General features: G+C 41.1%; 1 protein-coding gene across 9 annotated transcripts in view; it reads left to right on the forward strand.

Annotated features, from left to right (window-relative positions):
* TTC7A (tetratricopeptide repeat domain 7A) overlaps positions 1–23,817 on the forward strand; it is a 176,218-nt gene that overhangs the window by 23,132 nt on the left and 129,269 nt on the right. For 5 of the 9 annotated variants that reach the window (XM_074579665.1, XM_074579662.1, XM_074579663.1 and 2 more), the window contains 6 exons: positions 588–709; positions 8,088–8,166; positions 11,449–11,609; positions 12,046–12,109; positions 22,140–22,277; positions 22,693–22,776. In XM_074579665.1, the coding sequence (XP_074435766.1) occupies positions 588–709; positions 8,088–8,166; positions 11,449–11,609; positions 12,046–12,109; positions 22,140–22,277; positions 22,693–22,776 (648 nt within the window). Of the gene's footprint in view, positions 1–587; positions 710–2,890; positions 3,055–5,419; positions 5,424–7,115; positions 7,864–8,087; positions 8,167–8,264; positions 8,639–11,448; positions 11,610–12,045; positions 12,110–22,139; positions 22,278–22,692; positions 22,777–23,817 lie in introns of those variants that run through there. The other 4 variants (XM_074579668.1, XM_074579669.1, XM_074579670.1 and 1 more) reach the window with 4 other exon arrangements.

Consider the following 23,817-nt stretch of genomic DNA (forward strand, 5'->3'; position numbering starts at 1 on the left):
CCTGGATGTAAAACCCGGCTTCGGAGAGTCCACACAGGGCAACTTTAGCAATGAAAACTGTTTGTTACCAGTAAGGAAGCAAAAGCAAGAAGGGTTTGGTAGGAGAAACAGAGGAAAGGCTAAGATTCTTCCATCAGGACTCCTGATAGCTTACTAACTCTTAACAAATATTTATGTTATGTTAAGGTAGACATACCTATTCAAACATTGCATTAATATTTTTGTGCAAGATGCTGCATCTGTGTGGTTGGACTAGTACTTCTGAAGCCCTTGGTATTAATGTGTAGCTTTCTACTTACTTTATTAAAGGTTGGAAAGTAATAAGGGGTGGTGTTTCAAAACTCATATTGCATGTAGACTCTTTCATGGAAGTCACTGTATTTATTTGTTTATTGTGCATTATTTATTTTAAAGTTGACTTTGAAAGGTTTTTGAATAGCTAATGAAGGTAAGTTTTCAAGTAGTCTGAGGAAGAATCTGATGGCAGAAGCTAACATTTTATTGTTGGAGATGTCTCTGGCTCATGAGGAACTGCCTAGTACAAACAGTTGTCTGTAATCCCAGGTATTTCTTTCCTCCCCTCACAGACCTTAAACAACACACATTCAAGGAGTATCAAAGGCAGCAACTTGACTTACTCTGAGTTTGAACTTTCCTTCTTCCTGGAAGCAGCTCTACAGAGTGCCTATGTGACTCATTTAAAGAAGGGGTAGGTGAATGCAGATGTTAATAAAAATAGATAATGTTGCATGTTTTGTTTCAGAACAGATGAAGGCTTATTTCTTTGTATGCATTCTGTTGTGACTCTTTTGCTGCTGGCTCACTTCGAGTCCCCTCAGTGTCCTTCACTCCCTTCTATTTGTCTGTCTCTCCTAAGAGTCCTAAGCCTCATTTTTCCAGACCCACAAGTAGGGTGGAGTAGAACAATTTTGTTGTCCTGACTCAGCTCTGTTCCCTGTGGAGATGAGGGGAGTTTGACCGTAAAGAGAGAGTGGAATTTACACTGCTGTGTGCTTTTAAAATGTTCAGCCACAGGGCCTCGTTTAGAGCTCAGTGAAGTCTTAAGGGTAGTTTCTGTTGTTTGTTTGTTTATTTACGGTCTTAAATGTCCCGATCGATACCTCAAATCTGTATGGTTTTACTAGAGAGACTGCATGTGGGAACAGTGCTGCTCCAGGGTATTTATTGTGCCTCTGAAATACAGCTCCCAGTGAACCTTGGAAGGGCAAGAGGAGTTGGTGCCTGCAAGCCAACAGTGAATTTCACCTGAGGAAAACCTTCTCAAGAACAATAAAAAAGACATTGTAAATGCCCACTTCCAAAGGCCATCAGTGAGGGCACATTGTTCCCTAAAACAGGCCATGTCTTCAAAACATAATCAACTCTGAGCTGATGGAGAGATTGCTGTGTAGGGAGAGTGTCTCTTCACCGTGTGTAAACAGTACTTGTTCCCTAGTCCTGTTCTTGCACCATATTATCCCATTTGTTCTCAAGGAATCAGATACTGAATTTCTGGCTGCTCTGTGTAGTATTGCTGGTCAAAGTTTTATAAGCTTTTGAAAGCAAACCGTCCTTGAAAGTATTTCATTTTGGCTGTTTTTTTACCTTCACCCCCTGCCAAAGATATTTTCTCTCGTTTTCTTCACTCCTCCTCCTTTTCCTGCTGAATAAAATGGAGAAGAAAGCAAAAAATGAGGGGAGATTCAAAGGAAGAAAACTAGGGAAAAAAATCCCAGCAAAAATCAGTTTAAATTCTTCTGTAGAAAATTGGTACCATTTTTTGACTCTGAAAGAAGAGGGGTTGCTCCTTGCTTAGGGCTTTTTTGCTAGTTTTTCATATCCCCCAAGAATGACTTTAAATGCAACTGTGAATAGCCTCTATGTTCCACGTTCTTTCATTAAAAGCCTGCATATACAGTGAAGCTGTGCTCATAGGCATATCCATGAGAGGTGCCTTCAGCTAGGCCTTGTTTAACCCAGAGACTTACAAATACACGAAACCCGAATGTTGTGAAATGACCCCTTTATTCAGGTGAGTACAAGTTTAAGTGTAAAGAAAATATGGACTTATAACGTGCAGTCTCAGTATCACCTTGGCAGGAGAGGACAGGTATGTGGTTTTCCTGGGTGAGGTGGTGGTTGACCAGCTGTGGCACAGTGTATGCTTTCCTGGCCTTTTGACATTTTCATGGTGAACAAAAAGCTCAGGTCTTGTCAGTAAGCTCATTAACTATGTAACAAAATAAAATGTCATTTAGAACATGTGGCACCGATGTCCTCTAGGCACCTTTTGAATATCAAACCCACTCATGTTCATTTTATTCATCAATGTTTTAAATTCAGTCTTCATCAGTTCAGTATATCCAGTGGGTTGTTTCAGCTATAACTCTGGGCCCTGCTTGCTCTCTTCCCACATTATTTTGATGATGGCCTTAAAAAAAAACAAAACAAAACAAGCCCACAACACAAAACAACCCACAAAAACCCCTACAGGAAAACAACTTGGAATCAAAATACATTTTGCAGTGCTTTGATTATAAGCTGACTTGCTGCAATAGCAGCAAAATGTTCTCTGTAGCTGTCTCCTGATGAAAGAGCATCCCAGTCGGTACGATGGAGCTCCTGTGGCTGGCTCAGAAGAGGAGCCCCACATGCTCCTCGCCTCCTCCAGTGCAAGTGAGAAACACCAGCCAGGGAAATGAAAGGTCTGGTGGGGGAGGAAGGAACCCGGTGGGAGTCCACAGCTTGTCTCTGCCCCCCCCCCCCAGCTCGTCTTAATGTGTGGTTTCTGCCACGAGAGGGCATAAGCAGCATTGGGATATATTAATCAAAGAGGAGGGAAGTGGGAAGAAGCTTTTTTGGATGCTTCATGTGTGTAATAAATTTCTCCACTCAATATTGAACAGCTCAAAGAAACGGTTTTGTTCTCCTTATTGCTTCCAGTGTGTTCAGGTAGGAAATAAGCCTTGGATGATGAATGCTCAAGCTGTCAGCGGGGTAGGTCCTATCAGGTGGGATGTCCTTCCCCAGCAGCACAAGTGTACAAAAGAAATGGTGAGTGCTGTATTCTTGTCTTGCGAGGGAGAAGAGCTAAGGGATATCCGTGATGTTGTCATGCTTTTGTTCCTGCTGGCAGGAACAGGCATGATCCTCTAGGAGCATGATCAGGGATCCCCTTTTCTCTTGCAGTGTGCAGGGGAAAGACAGCACCAGTACAAAAGAAAGGTCTGGTCTCCCTTTCAGATGTTGAGCTGACAGCTGTAAGACCCAGCAAGTCTTGCAGCTGTGCAAGACTTGTGCAGATGCTTTTAATAAGATGTTTACTTAAAAATATTGTGTTGCTGAAGACACTTTTCCTGCAATTGTTTGCCCTGGTGCCTCCCAAGAAAGCTTTCTTTTATTCTTTCAGTGAGCAATGTTGATGCTGTGGATGCAGAATATAAGCAGGCAGATGCTGTCGTACTGTAGGAGGCAGCCGGTTGTCTTTCATGTTAGCATCTGCACTGGGGTTTGGGGTTTTTTTTCTGATGCAGAAAGTTTAGGTTCATTTCTTACTGCCTTTCCTTTTAGAGTATTGAACAGGTATTACTACTTTATACTGCTATGGGGGTTTTGGTTAAGATGCTTTTGGTATTTTCTTTGGGCAAACTGACTTCACCTGTGTGAAGAAATGGTTATATGTATGCTGCTCTCTTAATGGCACTTGAAGTATGTGTGGACTTTTACAGGCAAGACAAAGTCAGAGATTTCTAGAGGATGTGGTCGGATTTGGAAACTCTAGATGGGATGCTTTTGAAGAAAATTAATTTCTGAATAATAAATACTAAACACTTCCTAGAAATTGGATTTCCTTATGATCCCTCAAGTTAGGACCTAAATTGCTTTGGAAAACCCTGATGAAAATGCTTTGTAGAGAAAGCTTACGCAACTCTTTCTCTTCCCTCCTCCTGTCAGTTTTCTAGAGTGCTCAGTTTCCTCTTTGAAATTTTGTAGGCTTCTGTTGCAAGGGCACTTTGAGAGTAACTTCATGTATGTGTTGTTTCACAGTAGAATCTAATGTCCAAAGGCAGGCAGGACAGTCTCTGCCAGTCTGTTAATCTCTTCTGAGGAATTTATGTGGACTTTCTCCTCATTTATCTCCTCTTCAGTCCTCACAGTCTTGCGCCTTATCCAGGACACTGCCTACTGGGTGAATCTAGATAAGTGCTAAGCTTTTGTTTCGTATTTGGGTTTTTTTGAGCGCCCCAATTCTGTTAGACAGGCTGCCACTAGGAAACTCTGATGTGCTTTGTTGTAGTTACTTGGCTTGTATCTTCATTCACTGAATCTGAGAACCTGAGGCTTACTTCTTCAGGTGCGTTTTGGGCCTATGCATTGAGCGGTTGTTTAAGGAGAGAATATAACCTTTTACAAACCTGGGCGAGATGCGAAGATGCAAAAGGAGGTGGGCAGAGGCAATGGTGTATTTGCTGTTTGTGTGCTCCAGCTACCACTTTCCCCTGGAGGGGTGCCTCTGCAAACTGCCAGGTAGTGATCTCGAGATGGTCTCTTCCATCTGTCAGTGGCTAACTGTTTTAACGGTTAATGAGGGGGGATAAGAACATGACCTTCTGGTTCCCATGTTGTTGGGGGACTGTCTTTGCAGATCTCGGTGACCGCTGTCCACTCTTGGTTTATTATCAATATTTTTCCCAGCAATTTGCATAAAGACAGTGTATGTCTTATTTTATTGTATGTTTAAATTTTGTGTAGTGTTAATCAAACCAATATGACATAAATGTGATACAACTGCTTTGATTCATGGACTGGTAACTAATTACCCTCTATTAACCTGGTACTTGTGCAAACAAAACAGATTTTCATGCCAAGCTGGGCTGACGGGACTCAAGGTGCTCTTTGTCACAGTTTGTGCCCATGATTTTCTGTATTCCTCTTTATGAGATGAGCTATAATTGAATCCTAAACCACATTTAATCATGTTTTTTTTTAAATGCCTCTCTTGCCACTTTTGTGGCTAAAACCAAAGCAGTTCAATGACCATGTGCTTTTTCCCTTCCTGTTCTGCCTCATTTCTTTTTCTGGCATCTTAGCAGTGCAGTAGCGGCCTATGGACTCTTCCAACTCATTTAATTTCCATGATCTGATGTTCACTTATGATGCTATGGCTTGAGGCAACAGTATCTGGGATTTCTAGATAGTCTTCTGTCCTCGAGATTGCTTAGTTTCTGATCTAGACAAGATCAAATGGATTCACCATGGATTGCCAGAAGCTTTGTTTGCATCCTCATCCACTCATCTACATACACTTAGTTCTGTTCAAATACATACTTTTCTTTTTGTAAACTTCTTCAGGTTCTAATTTAAAAAAAAAAAATCTCTTCACGTGCACGTTTAGTATATGAAGGACATCTATTAATGGAACGGTAAGTTCCTTATCATTGAGTAGAGCAATTCATACACTTAAAATGAAATGTGTGCTCAGATGGCCTCCTGGCTTGGAACAGTAGAGTGGAAAGACAAACTCCTGTAGTGAGGTATGTTTGCAGACTGCTGGCAGGTGTGCTCTGTCTCCTGTCATGGCTCAGTAATGTTCATGAAGTTCAAAATATAAAAGCTGCCAAACCAAATCTTCATTTCTGTAGAACTGGTATTGTTGTCAGCTGCTTTGCATGTTTCGGAGTTGAGAGCTTGGCGCCTGGAGCAGGTGCTCTCTGAGAGACCCTGACCACACAGGCACCTGTCTGGGAGGTGGTGGGTGTTGGGTGCTCCTCCTGTGCTGCCCGTTTTGCACTCCTGTCTTCTGTTCAAGGTGTTCCTAGGCATTTGTCATGCGAGTCATGGTTTCAAGCCTGACTACTTGCAGATGGGCAGAGATCTGCCATTTATTTTCATTCACTTCAGTGTGTCAATATCGCTTTCTTTTCCTCTCGCTTCCCCGCTTCCTGCAGACCAAGGTGTTTCTTCCATGAAGCTTAACTTCGTTCATGGCCTTGTCTAAAAAGTGGAACTGAAATGGTGTTGAGTTCTCTGGGAACAAAACTGTCTCTTTTTAGCACGTTCTCCAGGTTTTTCATCTCTTATGTATGTCCCAAATGTGGAATTAATTGGCTTTGCAAGTGGTCACTAATCTTTGTGATGCTAGTTAATGGAATTGACACTTTATCAAGACAAATACCATTATCATAATAAGAAATCTAAACATATACATTTTTGAAAATGTTGTAGAACTGTTATATGCCATAACTGTTCTGTCCAGCTTCTTAAGGAGCCCAAGGAAGCACAAGAAATGCCAGTAGTTTTCAGTAACTGGGGAGAGCAGTTGGGCAGCTGCATTTTATTTAGATGAGGGAATTTACTGATTTTTTGACTGTCTGATAATAAATAGCATGTGAACAGTTCTGCCAGATTTGGTGTGACTGCTCGTGTGCATGAATATCCCCACGTGGTTTACTGCTTTCCTCAGTTTAAGGTCCAGAACTACATCTTTGTGGGTATATTCTTTCGTAGATAGACAGAAAAGCACAAGACGTTTTGACCCTGTAATTGGAGAGCCTGCTAAAGCATTAAAGCCCAACTTCCAAAACCTTCCTTGAGCTTTTTCCCCTTGATAAATTCAAAGCACATCTTTTACTTAAGAGAAAGTGGAAGGGAAAAAAGAAAGGCAGGTTCTGACTTTCTCCCCAGGGGCAAGTCTCCAGTGTTTTTGCTCTTGCTTTATTTTGTTGCTTGTCTATAGATTACCCATAAGTAGGTAATCTACAGATTACCTCAAAGCTTAAAATTTTGAGGTGATTTTTGATTGGGAGTAACATCACACATATTTGCATTCTGTGACTTGGTGACCATAAGCTTTAGGGCAGCATTTTACGTAGCCAATATTCACGGTAAACATGATCACACTTTATTTATTTTCCCCTCCTCCCAGAAAATATATATTTTTCTTTTTTTATTCAAATGTTTGCCATTGATTCTGGAGTGCAAGAAGGCTTGCAGTTCATGAAATGGGCACAAGCACAGTCTGTACTGCTTACCTTCAAAATTTAATCAGATTGACAGAGAAGGTTGCTGTGTTGCATGGCTTTTTTTTAATATTTTTTTTTTTAAATGAAATCTAGGTTTCATCTGCACAGAAAATTCTCCTGGAATAAGCTGAAGTGGCAGTATGTGTACCAGTATAACTGCTTATCTGGTTGTCTTTATTTCAGTACAGCATTGCTCTTCTTCTGATAGTTTGTGTTTCTTTGGGTAGCTTCCATCCTGCAATGAAAATGAGCTGAACCATTTTGTAGTTACTGTGGTGGTAGGGCCATGTCCTTAGCCTTGAAGAGCTTATAGGCTGCAAATGTGTTAACTAGTATGTCCAGTGTTTGATCTTTCCTCTCTGCATCTTTCTTAGTGCTCAGACACATGATTAAGATACCATTTGGGAACTAGTCTGCTTTAATTGCTTATGGTGTATGCAGAGTAATGTTCAATTGCATATGGCGTATGCAGACTAATATGATTTTTTTATTTTTTTTTTTTTTTAGCCTAACCCTCTTTTATTGCAGGTTAAGCTGTGCTTGCAGACAGTTACTGCAACTTAGCTGCCTGATAATAAACTGTTTAAACCACTGTAATTTCATCATGTGTCTGGATCATCAGACACAAGGCATTTAAGCACCACCTAAAAGGAATCGTCATTTAAAAGCATCACGTAAGCTCAATATAATTCAAACAAGTACAATCTGGGTGTATGAAGAGGAGATGTGGATGCTTTTAAGAAGAAGCATCTGCTTTATAAATACGAGCTATGAAAGGCTTCCAAATGTCCCCTCTGTTCATCAAATGTGAATGTGATCTTCTCCTAGGAAGCCATCTGGAGTAGGCATGCTACAGTCGCTGCCTCGCTCGGTGCCATTGTCCTATCTGTGCCTCAGAGTGACTTGTCTCGCTACTGCACACTCAGTATTAGTGATTGTTTCATTGGTTTGTTGGAATGTCAAGTTTGTTGCCAAGCTTTGGTGCATCATAAAAATATTTTGTCTCCAATGTGCTGTTTTTTGGGTTTTTTTTATGATTTTTTTTTTTTTCTGCCTTCCCCATAGAAATATTGTGAAAGGAATGAGGAGTCTGCGAGAAATTCTACGGACTGTGGAAACAAAAGCTACTCAGACCTTAAAAATGGTAAGGGGAATGAGTGGGAGATGGGAAGGTGGGGTAATCTGCTGTGCAGGAATTCGGTTTATTTAACCAGTGCAGTAGGACAAAATGTATTTGTCCTCACTTGATGGATTGCTGCTTTTTTTTTTTTTTTTTTTTTTTTTTAAAAAAACTTTTTGAAGTGATGCATCAAGTGATGCACTACCTGCACAATTAAAACCTCCGAGACTTCAGACCTGGGCATGTGGGTTATTTTTGGTGGGTTTTTTTCAGTGCATTTTCTAGTCCTGGTAGAAATAGGGATGTATTTAGTTTGACAGTGCTGTCCTCAGGTGTTAATGTCTTGTTTTCTTTCTCGCTTTTCAGGTGTGCATGCACACCTTTTTGCATTTGCATGTAGAAGCATTAAGGACTTCTGTCTCTTGCAACGAGCAGTGGTTTTTTAGACTCAAGTGCTTCAGTGTTCTTCCTGTGAAACTCCCTTCAATACAGTACAGTACAGAGTGATATTAATTTTTTACTTTTGTTTTGTTGGTGGTGTTGGCATGCTGCATCCTGTTATCCTGAGTGTCTCTGGTAAAGAAATCATGGAGAAAGTTACTTATGTGCCTGTTTAACTTCCTAGACTTTTAACTGGTTCTTCCCTGTCTCCCGTTTAAGAGATCTTGTCCTGAAGTTACTCAGGAGGTGACAAGGTCAACAGCATGAAAAATATAACAGTCTTGAGAGTGTGAATTAAAACTTTGCAGCCCTAAAAGCACTGACATCGATATGACTAAACTGGCTTTGTGCTTGGTTCAGATTTGTGTGTTGTATACTTCCAGGGAAGTTCGGCATGGGAGGTGGGCATAGATTTGCATGGTGTTTTGGAGATGCCAGGTTCCGACGGAGGGACTGACTGTGTCTCTAGCTCACGTGCAAATGCAGAGATAAAATGAAAGTGCGAGTGGAAGGGGTATCCTGACTGCTTTTTTGCCTAGGTTCCTCACATCTGTGTATTTTGGAACTTCTGTTCTGGAAATGAATCTTGTCGTTGCCTTAGGATCACCTTATATGCCTAATTGAGAATATGGATGTATGAGGAAGTTTGTGCAGGGAATTAGAAGAGGTGACAAATAATTGTCATGCTCAAATGATTGCTTCCTTTTCCAGATTGAGATCAGGGTTCAGGGGATTTTTCTTCCTTGCCTGTTTTATCATTTTGCTGAAATGAGTCTAACCATCTGCCGTTCCTATACCATGACAGAATGTGGCACTCAAATGCTCCTGTCCCTGGAGCAACTGGGGTGAGCTGTACAACATCCATGGGGGTTTCATCCCTCAGGGAAATCTGAAGGTGTTCATCCAATAGTTTTTCCTGGGATTTCCACTTTACCGGAAGTTGCATTTTCATTTTCTTACTTATTTTTAAAGAGCTGTCAAGAGGGCAAAGGGAGGAATGTGCTTAATTAAACAAGTTTTTCAAGCATGAAAGTGAAACACGTGATTTTTTATTTTTTTTTTCCTAATTTGTGGGATCACAGTGTTCTTCAAGCATAATGATGCTTTTTTTAGCCAAAGGCAGTAATAACATAAATCAGTGCCTTGGCCTGTTCTGGTTTGTTTGGTCTTATTCAAAATAAGAATGAGGCTAATTTACACAGCTACTGTACTGTATGTTAAAATCAAAGACACTAAAAGTATTTCCTGCTTGCCTTTTGAAAGGCTTATCACAAACTGTACTCCTGTATGAACCAGTAGAGATCTTTTTGTTGCTGGCATATTATTTTTCCCTCCCCTCTAAGACTGTAGGAAAAAATATAGGAGAGTTGGCTCCTCAGGGTAAAACTGACTAAATAATTACACACTGAGATGATAAAATGATACTGGCTAATGTCGCAGGGCCCTAGGCCATTTTGCTTGTGGTTACTTGCTATAAAAAGCATAGAAAAACCTAGTTAGAAACAGAAGGCTTTCTGTAACTTGTCAGTAGGAGCGCGTGGAAGGTCTTGGGGTTTCCAGGGAGTTCCATGTGACCATATTTCCTTGAGGCACCACCACACATTCAGATCACTTTGCCAGGTACATCTATGAAACCTCCCTTTCTGGTGTTCAAGGAACAGCACACACTGCTGTGGTTGCATTTTAGACTACTTCAATTAATTCACGTGCACCGAGGTGGATGAAAATAAAGAACCTTACATCAAAACAAGTTATTTTTCTGAACTTGATAATAGGAACTTTAACCTCAGTATAATTTATTTGGTCCTATAGATGTCATACCTTAAGTGGAGTAACGCTTCAGTTTATCAATCATACCTATCGTGGTATTTAAAAGAAAATGACTCTCAGTGGCTTTGTAACAGATCTCAAAGTGTTAATTGCATGTAAAATTTATATGCAGTAGTCAGAGAAGTTCCAAAATACTATTTACAAGTATTTCGACAGACGGGATGAAGTCTCAGGCTAGTGCTGTTCTGTGCAGTGTTTACTTTAGAGCTTAGAGTGCTCTGCTGCTTAGAGTTCACAGAAGATACCACCCGTTTTGATGTCTCTGTGCTTGTTTGCGTGTTCATCTATTTACAATGCAAAAATTTAGAGATTTGTTGGGTGGGGGACAAGGAGAAATGCCAAAGATAGTTTTTCAAAGTCAAGTTAACTTGCGCCCTTTTAGGTCCTGCTTGCCAGCTATGCTTATGAACTGAGAAAGCATTTATTCAAGGATCCTTGGCCACTCGCTGGTCAAAAAAGTGCATGTGTTGCTGTCTCAATGTAAAGTTCTTAACTGTCTTCTCTACCCCATCCATTATTGCAACAAAGAGAGAGAAGCAGTACCGAGATGAAGCTATAAAAGGCTGCAGGAAGAGCAATACTAACAGATAAAGGGTTGATCTTTTAAACCTAATACAAAAGTAGCCTCTGGGCTGAGACTTGCGTACAAAATTCTGAGGCTGAGAATGCAGTGGAGTGCCATCATACTCTAGTATAGTTACATTTGTGAGCTTGTCTCAGTGGTTCGTGTGGCAATTGGTTGTCTTCATTCATCAAAGCATCCCTTTCTGTCAGGCCTTTTTGATACTTTTTTTCCTACAGCATTGCACCAAGACCACGTAAATGCAGAAGGCTGGCCTTTTCAGAGAGGGGAAGGAACTGCCACTGCTGTAGACTTTTAGCAGCTGTTTTAGCTACTCTAGCTTTCTGAAGAATGGTACTGTCATGTTGTTGGTCCATCTCCTTCTTAAAGTGGAACATGGGGAGGGGTGAATCTTTTGTGCAGGAGAAGGCTTCACTGATGTGTCTCTTTCCGTACTGTTCACTCCTCTCTAGACTGCAGCCAAGCAGCTAGCCCAAGTACTTCTCCATTCCCTCAGTGAAGACTGTTACTGGAGCCCTTTATCTGATCCGCTTCCTGAGTTCATGAACAAGGAAGATCAGTCTTATGTTAGCAATCTTCTTTGTCGGAGGCCTGAGCTGTACACAGAAGAGAAGTAAGCGTTCTTTTTTATTTCACTTTATTGGCAGGAGGAAGGAGAGTGTTTGAACACTCTTTGGTGCTGCTAATTATGTCACTGATTCATGTAGTAGTTTTGTGTGTTCTTGTTTTTAACTTCCTATCAAAAGGCCTGCTGGAAAAATAAAGCATTAAACCTTGAGTGTTTAATTTTTTTTTTCCCCCCAGGAAGGAAGAAAATCAACCAAATAGCTATCTTTGCTATGAAAGGGAAATAGTCTATTTATGGTTCAGTATAGCTCATCTAGGATATATTGCAGAGCTTTTAATTATGAGAACCTGCAAAAGAAGGTATTGCCTAGCAAATGAATTATGCATGAGGTGTTTCAAGTTACTGCTCCTCTTGTGAAATGAGAAAGAGGCTGACAGGATAATTCTTGACCTTCCTCAGAAAAATGTGTTCTGTCTTTCAGTGCATACTGCCCTCAAGACAACGTAGAAGAGGCTCTTCTTCTCCTCTTAATCAGTGAATCCATGGTAAGCCAAAAATGAGTTTGTAATACTAATAGCACAAAGGAATATCTAGCGTGTCTACGTCAAGTATTCTGGTTGGTTTTGTTTACAGAATCTTCCCTAGATAAACAGAAGCAAAGATTCAGCTGTTGAACAGGAAATACTATTTATTCCTTTGCTAGTAAGACCACTTTTATTAAATGGAATGTCAGTGAAGGGTTTTGGGAATTGTCAAGAAGAGGAAGTGACTGCAGTCGCCATAGCTGCATGCAGGTTCTGACATTCAGATACATTGTTCGTAGACTGATGTTTCCACTCAAAACATCTGTGGGGATTTATGGATCAAGAATGAGAGGAAGGGAGCCCTACCTAAATCCAGGCATGGTGGTGGTACCTGCTGTTTGCAGGTACATTTGCGGGATACAATATTCTGCTTACATTCCTTACTCTGCAGGGATAATATTTTAGCTGTTTCAGTCTTGAGTGATCTTTGGCAGTTTCTGATGCTGATGATACAGGGAGTTTTGTCACATGTAGAAACATCCATAATGAACTAGTAAAATAATTGCATTTCTTCTACTTATAACATCAGTTGCTTTAAAAGAATCCCTTTAAGAGGAAGGGGAAAAGGTGGAGAAAAACCATTCCATGGAGAACTGCACAGTAACATGTGATCCTTTTCACGTTCTGAGAAGATGCAAACATACAGAAAGTGTGTAAGGAATGCTTTCTGAAAACGTGTACGGAAAGTTACTTTGCTTTAAATACTGGGTGGTCACTTGTAGCTCAAAGCGAGGTTTGAAAACCTTGGAGCATCAATGACCCTCTTAGAAACTTCTAAACAGCTTTCAGACAAGTTGAAAAGAGATACTGTGGGAACTTTGTTTTGTGTTGTTTTTTGCTTCCTTCAGTTTGTCTGGTTCTTCTGGCTCAAATCCTTCCCCTTTCCTGCTAAGTTCTTCAGAACATGGCAATTTAATATTGTTTGCTTTTAAAATTTGGGGGAAAATTGAAGAGGCGGAACCACCCCAAAATATTAAATTGACTTAAAAAATCACATACATCTGAGTGTTACTATAGTTGGTGCTTTTTAGCGGTTTCTAGGTGAAGCTTCTACGGTATATCTACTTTGTATTTTCAAGGGCTTTTCTGCAGTTAGAAGGGCTTTTTGTAATTGGAAGTGGAGACCTCAGGAGTGAGGGCTTGTAGAACACCACATGCACTTCTGTTAAAATCAGAAGAACTCCTGTCAGCGTGGCTTGTCAGGGCTGATTCAAGTGGGAGGAGGATCACGGGTTTGGATCAGCAACAGTACTGGCTGCTCCAGCCTTTTCTGGGTCTGGTCTTGCAGTCAGAAAGGCCTTGTGGGATCTTGAACTCTATAATCTTGTTCTGCTGAGGTGGAGGAAAGTTGTCCCTGTTTTATACAATGGTGCGTAAAATGGCAAAGTGGTCCTGTAACTAAGTTATGGATAAAGCAGTGTGAAAATGCAACTGATAGGAACTGGGCTGCTGTGCTGACTTCAAGGCTAAATAAATAAGCTTGTGTTTGCTAAGTGCTGTCTTCTATGTATAGGAATGTTCTAGAGGTAGATGTGAGGCATTTTGATCTGCTGCATATAAAGTACTCAATCAAAGATCCTGTAGCAGAGCACTGCAGGAACCATAACTGTCTTTCCATTTTTTGGGAAATGGAACATCCGAGCTTTCCTCTTGCATTAGCAATAGGCTTGCCACGAGTTTGTTGTTTTAACAAAAATACAGGACAAGTCTATAGAAATATAGCTGTATCTCGAGATACGCTTAGGAACTACAGGAATGTGATTCCTAAGTGGAGGAACAGAGGGAGCAATCTGATTCTTACACGTTTGCAATTCATAAATGTTTTCCTGTAGTTTTACTGTTATGGTACTAAGAAGGGGAAGGTTTGTTTAATTTATGGCATGAGACATCTTTTTCCATGACAGTTTTGTTGTAGGCTAGTGAGTTTTCTCATGTACAGGTTTGTTGTTTGTTTGAAGTTTTTTGTTTTGTTTTTTGAAACTTGCTGAAGCTCATGGAAAATGAGTTAACGAGAAGCAGACTTCCGGTTGAGGTCTCTGTAATGATATAATGTTAACAACTGAATAAAACATATTTTCCTTCCTGGAGAGAGTGTTAATGGCAAGCGATAATGGTATGTTTCTGTAGGCCAGTAGGCATCGTAGTTGGTGTTCCTGGATTTTTGGCTGGATTAGGCGTTCTTTCAGTATGTACAATTTTGAACCCCTTAAAATGAAACAGAAGTCTACAATTATGTTGGCTTACTGGGAGCTCTCCAGGCTCTCTGACACTTTGATTGCTTTGCCAGAGCAAAATTCACCAGAAAAGTACTTTTCCTGTCTGATTTTTAAGGAGACAAAAGAGCGCCCGTGCCATTATAACTCTCTTGCAGGACTGTAAAGCCAAACAGCTGCTCTACAGCCATTTCTGACTCTTGCCACTCCAAAAGGAGCTCAAGGGGGACAAAACTGGGGAGAGGAGGGGCAGAAGAATTATCAGCACGTCGAGGGGAGACAGAGCAAAGATGTACTGGGGAGCAGCGTAAATCATTGGAGAACCTCAAAGTAAATATGTGATAAATTTCATTATTAGGAGACATGGTAGCTCTTTCAGGAAATATACATCTGGAACACCTTTTTTTTTCCCCTCTGAGCCATACAGGGAGGGAGTAGATCAGTGCTAGGTAGTTTGCTGCTGAAATTCACTCTGTTTTTCTGTTTGTCTTCCCTTCCTAAGGTGAAGCTAACATCTAGTTCACCAGGATCTGTGCAACTCCACAGAAGATGTTACAGGTGTTAAAAGAACTGTTCCCATAAGTGGAAAAGGAAGAAAATAAATTGCCTTTAAGATGTTGTGAGCCAGATCCTGCATTCCAGCATGCGTCTGGCTCTTAGTGATGCTGGGTTCTGGCTTGTGATGCTGCCCCAGCTTTTGTTTTATCCCTTTATCTTGCATTGGAAGGGAGCCACTTTGCATGTTCTGGTGGGATGAAACGAGAATATCTTCTAACAGGGCAATTAAAGGTTGCTTTAGTATTTCACTCACTCTGAGCCCAAGTTTTTCAGAAGGCCAGATAACACGGTAGCCCCTTCTATAGCTTCGAACATGCTTCTTTGAGTATACTAACACTTACAGTGAAAGCTTGGGGCTTCTTTCTTCATGGCAGCCTCTTGAGTTGCCTCCTGTATTCTTTCTGTCCTGTTGAAAATGGAAACCTATTTTCATAGGCTAAGGCATCTCAGTAAACAATGAAAAGCATCTGGGTTGTTGAGTTTGGCAAGTGCTTCTCCTCTGTGCCAGCTGTTATTTAGTCACGGTGGTTGGCTGTAGAGTTCTCATAAAGGAATCTAGTGAAACAAATCAGGCAGCCTGAAGATTACCACAGTCAGGGCGGTCTTTAGGGGGGGTTGTGGCCTGCTGGCTAAATTCTCATTCCTTATGCACAGCCCGAGCTATGGTATGGATGGGCTGCGTTTCTGAGAGGAGGAAAATGCTCTCCTTCAGACCAAGGAGAAGGCCAGCTGGTGACAGCCTTTACAAGCTCAGGCTGTGGTAGAATGATGTGTTCCTATCACATGTTGGAAAAAATGGACTGGCCTATTTTTAAACCACTAGTCCTCTTTCTTATTGCATTTAACCCATCAAAACCAGTGTGCTGTGTTTGTGGGGAGAACCAAGTGCATATGGTGACTTGCTGTGGTGTGGTTTCTCTGCATCGTGCTACCAGTGGGAATGGCACTGCTTCTGCCATCAGGGACTCTGGTGCTTTGTGCTGTGGGGCGTAGGCAAAGGAGGTTTGGCAGGACTAACCCTTAGCCACAGTTTTGTTTATTTTAATAATCATTCTCAGGAATATCCTGAGTTGACTGCACTGCCCCTTAAAGTCAGCCAGAAGTTCCTCAGAGCCAGGAATGGAACACTTTCTATTACTTTGTGTTTACTTTTGAGGTTTAAAAAAAGAGAAAAAGTTCTTTGTTTGCACTTAGAAACTTTGCCTTCTTGAATCTGAGATCCAACATACAGTCTAAAATCCCTTTATTCAGCCCTTGGCAATTCTGGTTCTTACAATTGGAGATTCTGGGTGGTGCGGTCCACCAAACATACCAGGTAACACGGATTATTTTTTCTGGCTCCATGTTCACTTCCCTCATACTGAAAATGAAGCTCCTTGTATCCAAAACTAATAAATTCTGTGCCTGTGTAACAAAGATTAGAAATGTCATCCCCATCTTATCTCCGATTTGAATCCCTAAAGGCGATTTGACCTTGGAGAGCCTGAGAGCACAGAACAGATGGTGAGGGGGGAAGTAAGATACTGGGACTTGTCCTGTTCTTTTTACTGGTGAGAGCAAACTCATGGCTGTGAGCATGCCTTTAACAGAATAAGATTAAACCCATGTATTTTTAAGCACAGAAATAATTAAAACCTGTTAACTCTACAGTTCCTAGCTTTATAAAATAATGCTGTCCAACAAATGGGTTGGCGAAGGAGAACAATCTCGTTGCTTTTGTAGGATTTTCTTTTTTTTGAGCGACACCATGCCCAGTGATGATATAACAGCTGGATGACCATCATGAGTATTCTCCTGAGGGCTATTGGATCACGGCAGCTGAAAGGGACAACTGGGGACAGGACTGCCTGCTCTGTTGGCTCTTGCCAAATCGCAGTTGTGCACTTACAATAGCAAGCCCAACTGTCTCTTTAACTGGTCCACAAGGCAAAGCTATATGTTTGGGACCTGCAAAGGCAGATTGCAGGATGGGAAATACACCACCTCTGTTAAGTGCTTCTTGACTAAGTAGTTCTAATGTGAGGTGCTGGAGACAGGATAGAGAGCTTTTTTTCTTCTGCTTTGCAGTGTGGAGTCTTGTTTCCGAACTTACAAAGAGGATGCAAATTCTTGGAACATAGCTTTCTAAATATAGATTACTTATAGTAAATATATGACTTGTTACCCAGGACAGTATCCATAAAGAAACTTCATTACTTTCTTGCTCTCTTTCTTTTGTGTAGGGTTGTTGGGCTGGCTGGGGGATATGTCTGGCTTTCAATGATGTTTCCAGAATTAGTTCTGCTGCAGTACAAGACATTAAAGTATGTCTGGTGAGAGATAATGTTATATCTATATGGACATACTTGATAACCAATAATAATGGGCTATTTTGCTGAGACATCTGAATGGGGTACCAGTAACTTGTGATCTATTGCCTAGCAGAAACTGCCACGCAGTTCACAAGGCAGTACGTTTTCATTCACTGTGCTTCTGGTCTGAAGCGGAGCAAGCTGTGGTATCCCTCTAAGAGCAGTTTTGGGAGTGGCTGGAGTACAGTGTTTCCTCCCTGTTACAGCTGTTTCCCATATTCACGGCAGCTTTGCAGTCAACCCTGAATATTTTTGTTGTATATGTTAGTGAGGGGAACCTTCAAGTGCTTTGTAGAGATCATCAGTAACTTAGGTGAAAAGTCAGTAGCCTCTTCCATGTGAATGGGTCCTTGCCGTTGCGAAGAATTCATTCATTTTGTTGGCAGTACAGGCGAAACAGCCAGAATGGAGATCCAAAGGACATGGGCTAAATATTTCCCAGCTTTTAGCAGCAGAGGCATCAATTGCATGATTTCAAAGGCTTGTTGTCAATCTTACACACATAGCATTTGTTTTTCTCTCTTAATGCTAGTATTGAATCACACCAATTACATTATTACAGTACACTGTGTAAAACATGCTGCCGTTCTGTATAGATGGGTTGCAGTGGATCTGGCAATTATGTCTATTATGAAAAGACACAAGTTGAACATTAGAATGCCCAGGAATTAGGGGGCAGGCAGCAGGCACTCATTAAAGATTTTAATTGGTTTCTTTTTCTTCTTTGGAAAAAAAAAAAGGCAGGGGGAGCCATGTTTCAAAGTCAGCAATTAAAGGATACTTCATAGCTAATTGCTGTGAGAAGGGGCTGCTACGTGAAATACGCACTATTGTAATTCATATGATTGTGTGATGGTTTATTAAGAAGCACATCTTTGTACTGTGGTAAAATTTTATTTTCTGCAGCGTAACCGTGTGTGTAATAACTGCTGAAGTGATGGCTGTTTGGATTTGCTGTGGCTCTCTTCCTTTCTACATATAATAAACATGCCATGAATAAACTGTAATTATCAGGGTCATTGGTGTACAGCACATCCTCCGTGTATAGGTGGCTTATTGAGTTTGCAGGTAAGTATATTGTATATGTGGATAGGAAGGCACAAGCTGTCTGTAGCTCAGCAGGGTTGTTAGTTAAATTGCAGATCCCCAGAAAGAGAGATCTCCTCCCTGCTATCAGAGCCAGCAAGGGTCTAAAAGTCCCATCCTGTTATATTGCTGTGGTTTGGAGCTGGACCTAAAAAGCGCTGCTGAACCCCCAGCTGATTCTGTGCCCCGGTCAGGGTGAACACCTGAGTTGGGCTTCGAGGATGATACAGAGACATCAGCGTGGCTGAGCACTGGATCGACTTGGGGGTACCAGCCTGTGCTGGAGTCTTTTGGATGTGTGTGGCCTGCAGGTGGGCTGTGTCCCTGGGCTGTGGAAAGGGAGGGATGAAGGTGCTCGCTATCCTGTGTGCTGCTCGGTCTGGGCTGACTACAGGATGTGTCTTATCTCCCAAAATAGGATTGGTGTCATGTCTCAGCCACCTACGTGCACAGCTAATTGTGTCTAATGCATCTCTGGGTTGTTCCATTACCTAGGAGTACCTCAAATTAAGGGGCATTGACTGTATATTTTTGCTCTGTATAGTGCAAGTTGCACCAACTCCCAATGGCGAAACTCGTGTTGGTAGCATTAGTGACCTTCTCCATCCCACGCAACAGCCATGAACAGAGGTTCTCTTCTTTTAATAATGTGACTCACCATCTCTCTCCATCTCGCTTGTGTGCTGTGAGGCATGTCTGTGTGACAATGGGAACAGCTTAAAGGGAAGAGTCATGCTGGGGGTGTTGAAAATGTATTTGTAGCTGTGTTTTACTGCTGCTTTTACTGGAGGAGGAGGAAGTAATGCAGTAGGACAAATTGGGAATCGCTGCTTGTGTTATCGATGCGCTGTTTGGAGATCAGTGTTCTACAAATAACCATTTTTGCATTTGTGTTCAGGAAAATTAGTGGTCTGAAACAAGAGAAACACAGGTACTGGAAAAATACTGGTGTAAATGGCTTAGAACTGATGCGTTCTCACATGCAAAATGAAATATCTCTCTCTGTATGTTTCAGTAAGTAAAATTACCCGTCCAACAGAATTGGTGTATGCCGTATTGCAGTAATGCTGCAACTATTTTGTACCTGTGCTTAACCAGTGACTGTCAGGTTTTCTCACCGCCAAACAGAAGTTTACAAAAACATAAGCAAAGGTGAGAGGCAGGCCACAGAACCATGCCCACTTCCCTGAGTGGGTTTCAAGAAACAGTGATTCACATTCCCTTCTCCGCCCTCCTGTATGTAACACTGCAGTAGTAAATGATACCTTGAGCCTTGGGATGATGATTTAGGTTATTGTGTTAGACACACTCCGTGTTCTTACTACTGTTCAGTCAGTTTGTTATGAGGTTTGCAGCTTTGGGTTAGTTTTTTTAAATATATATATCTCTGTGATGATGCAGGGACATCTTGATTTTTTTGAGCAGCTGCAATTAGCAATTGGAAATAGGTTCAGTATTAAAAAAATGTTGGGATAGAAGTGGCCATGAATTTGCTTAGTGGCAACTTTTATGCATGCAAGGAAAGAGAGTCATAGATTGCAGAGACCTTCTATGGCTTTGAGGTTTGAAAGCTTGAACAAAATAAACAGGTTTATGACCTTCTTGGAAAGAATATTAGTCATGCCTATGCATATGGTGTTTTTAACTGCTGTCTTCTTAGGTAAAGTACAATATGTTCAGTATGACTGCAATTTTAGAATGTTACATCCTTGTAATATGTCTCATATTCCTGCTTATTGCAGGATTTGGGCATGTTCTTGCCTCTAGTACCAAGATCTGTTAGCAGATGTTAATGGGCATTCACCAGTACTAATTTTCTGTCTGTGCTAATGCATCAACTTAAGAATCATTGTTTGATACTAGATGGATACCCAAAAAAGCATCAGGCTACAGCTGACTCTAATGGGAGGTTGATGATGAGATTACAGAGCAGGGGGGAGCTAGCTCAGTAGCTATTTTCTACAAACAATTGTTGTAACAATGTAACCAGTGCAGAAAAAATTGTTAATGCTATTGTATATACGTAGGAGGATTCACTCGGCAATAAGGATCATTCTGTGTATGCTTCATCTTTAACTCTCTGAAGTAGCAATCTCAGAATTGTTCTGTATATACCTTTACTTTAGCTTCTTTTTTCCTTTTAAAGTAACAGTCTTCAGTTAAGCTGAAATAGAGCTTAATCATCTGTATTATTTTTTTATTCTTATTTGTTTAGTTCTGCTAATAAAGATAGACGAGCTCTGCTTCCGTACTCTGGTTGCAGGTTTTTCTCTTTGAAGTTGGTTTTGTTCTCTCATGCCACCTATTGTTCTGAACTACTTTTTTAAATCACAAATTGTGTCTTTCGCAGTAACATGGAAAAGAAAAATACTTTTGTGGCTACGGGAGTCGCTGTTAAGTTTATTTGTGCACACACTAGGCTGGGCCTGACCTGTCAGTTTGCCTTTAACTGCAGTCGCCATTTGGCTTTTGGTTGTGATTGTGTTAGTTGTCAGTAATTGTGTTTGCTGTCTCGGCTGGAGGCTGTGATGAAGAGTGCTTGGAACTGGGGCATTACACAGATAACATCATGATGAAACAGCTGCAGCTTAATCATGATGAAATATGCGTGGGCTTTAAGGGCTGCATATTCTGGAAATTTTTATTACACTTAATTCCCATGTTTAACCTTTTTAGGAAAAAAAAAAATCTCCCTGCAATTAGAAAGAAATAGATGTAAGATTATAGTAGTAAGTATTATAAAATAAATCTCATAACCTTCCTGCTTCAGGGAGGGAACATTTTGTTTGTCTTTGCTCCAGGTGAAACTGCTGTCAATCTTCTAATTTTTCTGGTCTTTTAGATGTCTAGACCTGGATGTCTGATGTTGCACCCCTTTCAGCTGAGGGGCCCAGGGCAGTGTATCCGTGCTATCAGTTAGTGCTAGTGCTCAGTGGCATCCAGCACTGCCCCTCTCCGAGCTCAGGCAGTCTGGGGGAAGTCCTCTGCATCTGGAAATCAGAGGTTCTTTTCCATTAACTCTGGGTTTGAAATTTCCCTCTTTGTGCTCCGAAAGCGGAGAGGCTGGAATCCTGAGGTGAATCTGAGTCTATGCCATATGGTATTTTGGAACATCCTCGCAAATTGCTAGACTGATCATTTTCTGTCAAAATTAACGTTTCTTTCTGATCTGGGCTGAGCAATGCACTGATAGATTATGCAAAATTAACACTTACAACATCTTTATTTAAAAAATCATTTGGTATTGCGTGGCCCAGACTTCTAACTGCATTAAATTGATGACAGGCAAATCTGATTACTAAGGCAACTTGCTCAAATTAAAAAATAAAAAGTGAGTAGCAGAAAAGAGGAACAAAACCACATGCTATTGGGAAGACATCAAGTGCAGACACAGAAGACAAAATATCAACCATGAAAGCAGTTACCACAGTTGCAGGCAATTGAAGTAATGAGGAATGTGGTTTAAGGACGGCCTTGAATTTCTAATTATCGAGGAAATGGGATCTGGTAGGTCTGTTTCCTAATGCTCTAATTCTGTGAAACAAATTCAGATGAGGTATTCCAAGCACTTTCTGTATGTACAGCTATCTTCTTGAGTGTGCTTCATATGGATAAAAAATAACTCTGAATGGAAACACTTTCCTTATGTTTGGATGAGTTAAAAAAATATCTCAAGATGATTTTAAACAAAATGCTGTGGATGATGAGCAGAACTTCCAATGGAGGAGTCAATTCTCTCTTCCTCTTTTGGGGTCTGATGTTTCATTTGTGTCTTGTGCCCAGGCAAACCGGGACGCAGTGATCAGCCGAGCCCCAGACCAGCAGGATGACCGAGCTGTCAGCCTCCGGGATGCTTTTGCAGTCTATGACCTCCTCAGCATCACACTGGGCAGAAGAGGGCAGTATGTCATGCTTTCTGAGGTACCTCTTCTTGGCTTCTGCCGAAATTTCCACTTGAAACGTGCAAGCAGAGCCCCTCTTTGCAGTAACTTGTTGGGAAAGGTGAAAGTGAAGCATGCTAGTTGACAGTTAGTAGAAACAGCTACAGACCTATGGCAGCATAAGCCAGAAATGCACACAGAACGTTTGAGACATTAAAATAATTTGTCTGTACGCACTTGAGCAAAGTAGCTCTTGTTTGAAGTGATGGTGTGTGTTAGCAAGGCCAGTTAACTGAGAAGAAAATGATGTCATTGAAAAAAGGAAAAATCACCTGGGCCACAATAGATTGTTTTCCCTGATGTGATTATTGAGCCAAGCAGTAGTCTTGACAAAAGAGATAAGATATTAAAAAAAAAAAAAAAGTCTGACATTTCTCCCAACATTTATTTCTCAGTGCTTGGAGAGAGCCATGAAGTTTGCGTTTGATGAATTTCACGTCTGGTACCAGCTTGCCCTGTCCATGGTGGCTTGTGGAAAGGTAAGGTTCAAACCAAAGGACTTGGAAAGGGCACGTTTTCCTCTGGCAGAGTGTATCTAGCTTACTTGTGTGAACGTGCGGAGTCCTGTATTTTGTGGGGGTAGGTGCTATCACACAGCTACGTGGAAGGACGGTGCTCTCCTTTTAGACTCTGATTGCACTTTGTGATCAGGTATGTGCATTTGGTATTGAGTATTGTTCTTTCCATGTGGTGTTTTCTTCTCCTTATCAAGGAGAAAATGGATTTTGTGCATAGCTGTGGGTTGAAAAGCATTATACAGCTGTCCATTCTCTGCAGGTTCAACATAAATGTGCTTAGCATAAGAAAGATACTGATCTCTAAAACTGTCATCAACTCACTCTGTGGGCAGTTGACTTAACCTCTCTTTAAGCTGTGGTTTCTGTATCTGATCAAGGAAATGTTAATGCTTTTTCATAGAGAGCTTGCAAGGATTAATATTTTTGAAGTGCTTGGTGCAAAAGATACTGTAGAAGAAGAAATGGTGTGTGAATGTTGGCATGGGCATGTGGGTTTTTTTTAAACTAGTACAGTATTTGTCAGAGTTACCAGTTAACCACTGAGATAACTGAAGTCCGGTTGCAAAAGGTAGACGAAGGCAGCATGCCCTTTTCTTTGTTAGTCTTAAATGAGTGGATTTCCTGCAGGAAATGTGGATGGTACAAAATTTAGCCTGTTCATTCTTGGGGTCCCCATCTACGCTTTCAGGAGATGTGAGCAAATTAATGCTGTGTGGTAGTATTCCGTGCCCATGAAGTGTAAGGGAGTCCATGTAGAGCTGCGCAGAGACCACCAACTAGCAGTCACCTGCTAAATGATAACTTACTACTGTTTTTTTTATGGCTATAAGCTGACTTAGAAACAGTGGCTTTGGAGTGGAAATTGGAGATGAATATACAGTGGCATGCTTTTAGAAAGAAGTTGTCATCTCGTGGTGTATAAGCAAAGCTTGGAAGATGTCTTGAAGGGATTCCTTCACTTCTATGAGTATAGGTAAAGCCTTATCTTGGAAGTCTGTCTGT

This window comes from Larus michahellis, chromosome 3, assembly GCF_964199755.1.
Source record: "Larus michahellis chromosome 3, bLarMic1.1, whole genome shotgun sequence".
NCBI classification, from domain to species: Eukaryota; Metazoa; Chordata; class Aves; order Charadriiformes; family Laridae; genus Larus; species Larus michahellis.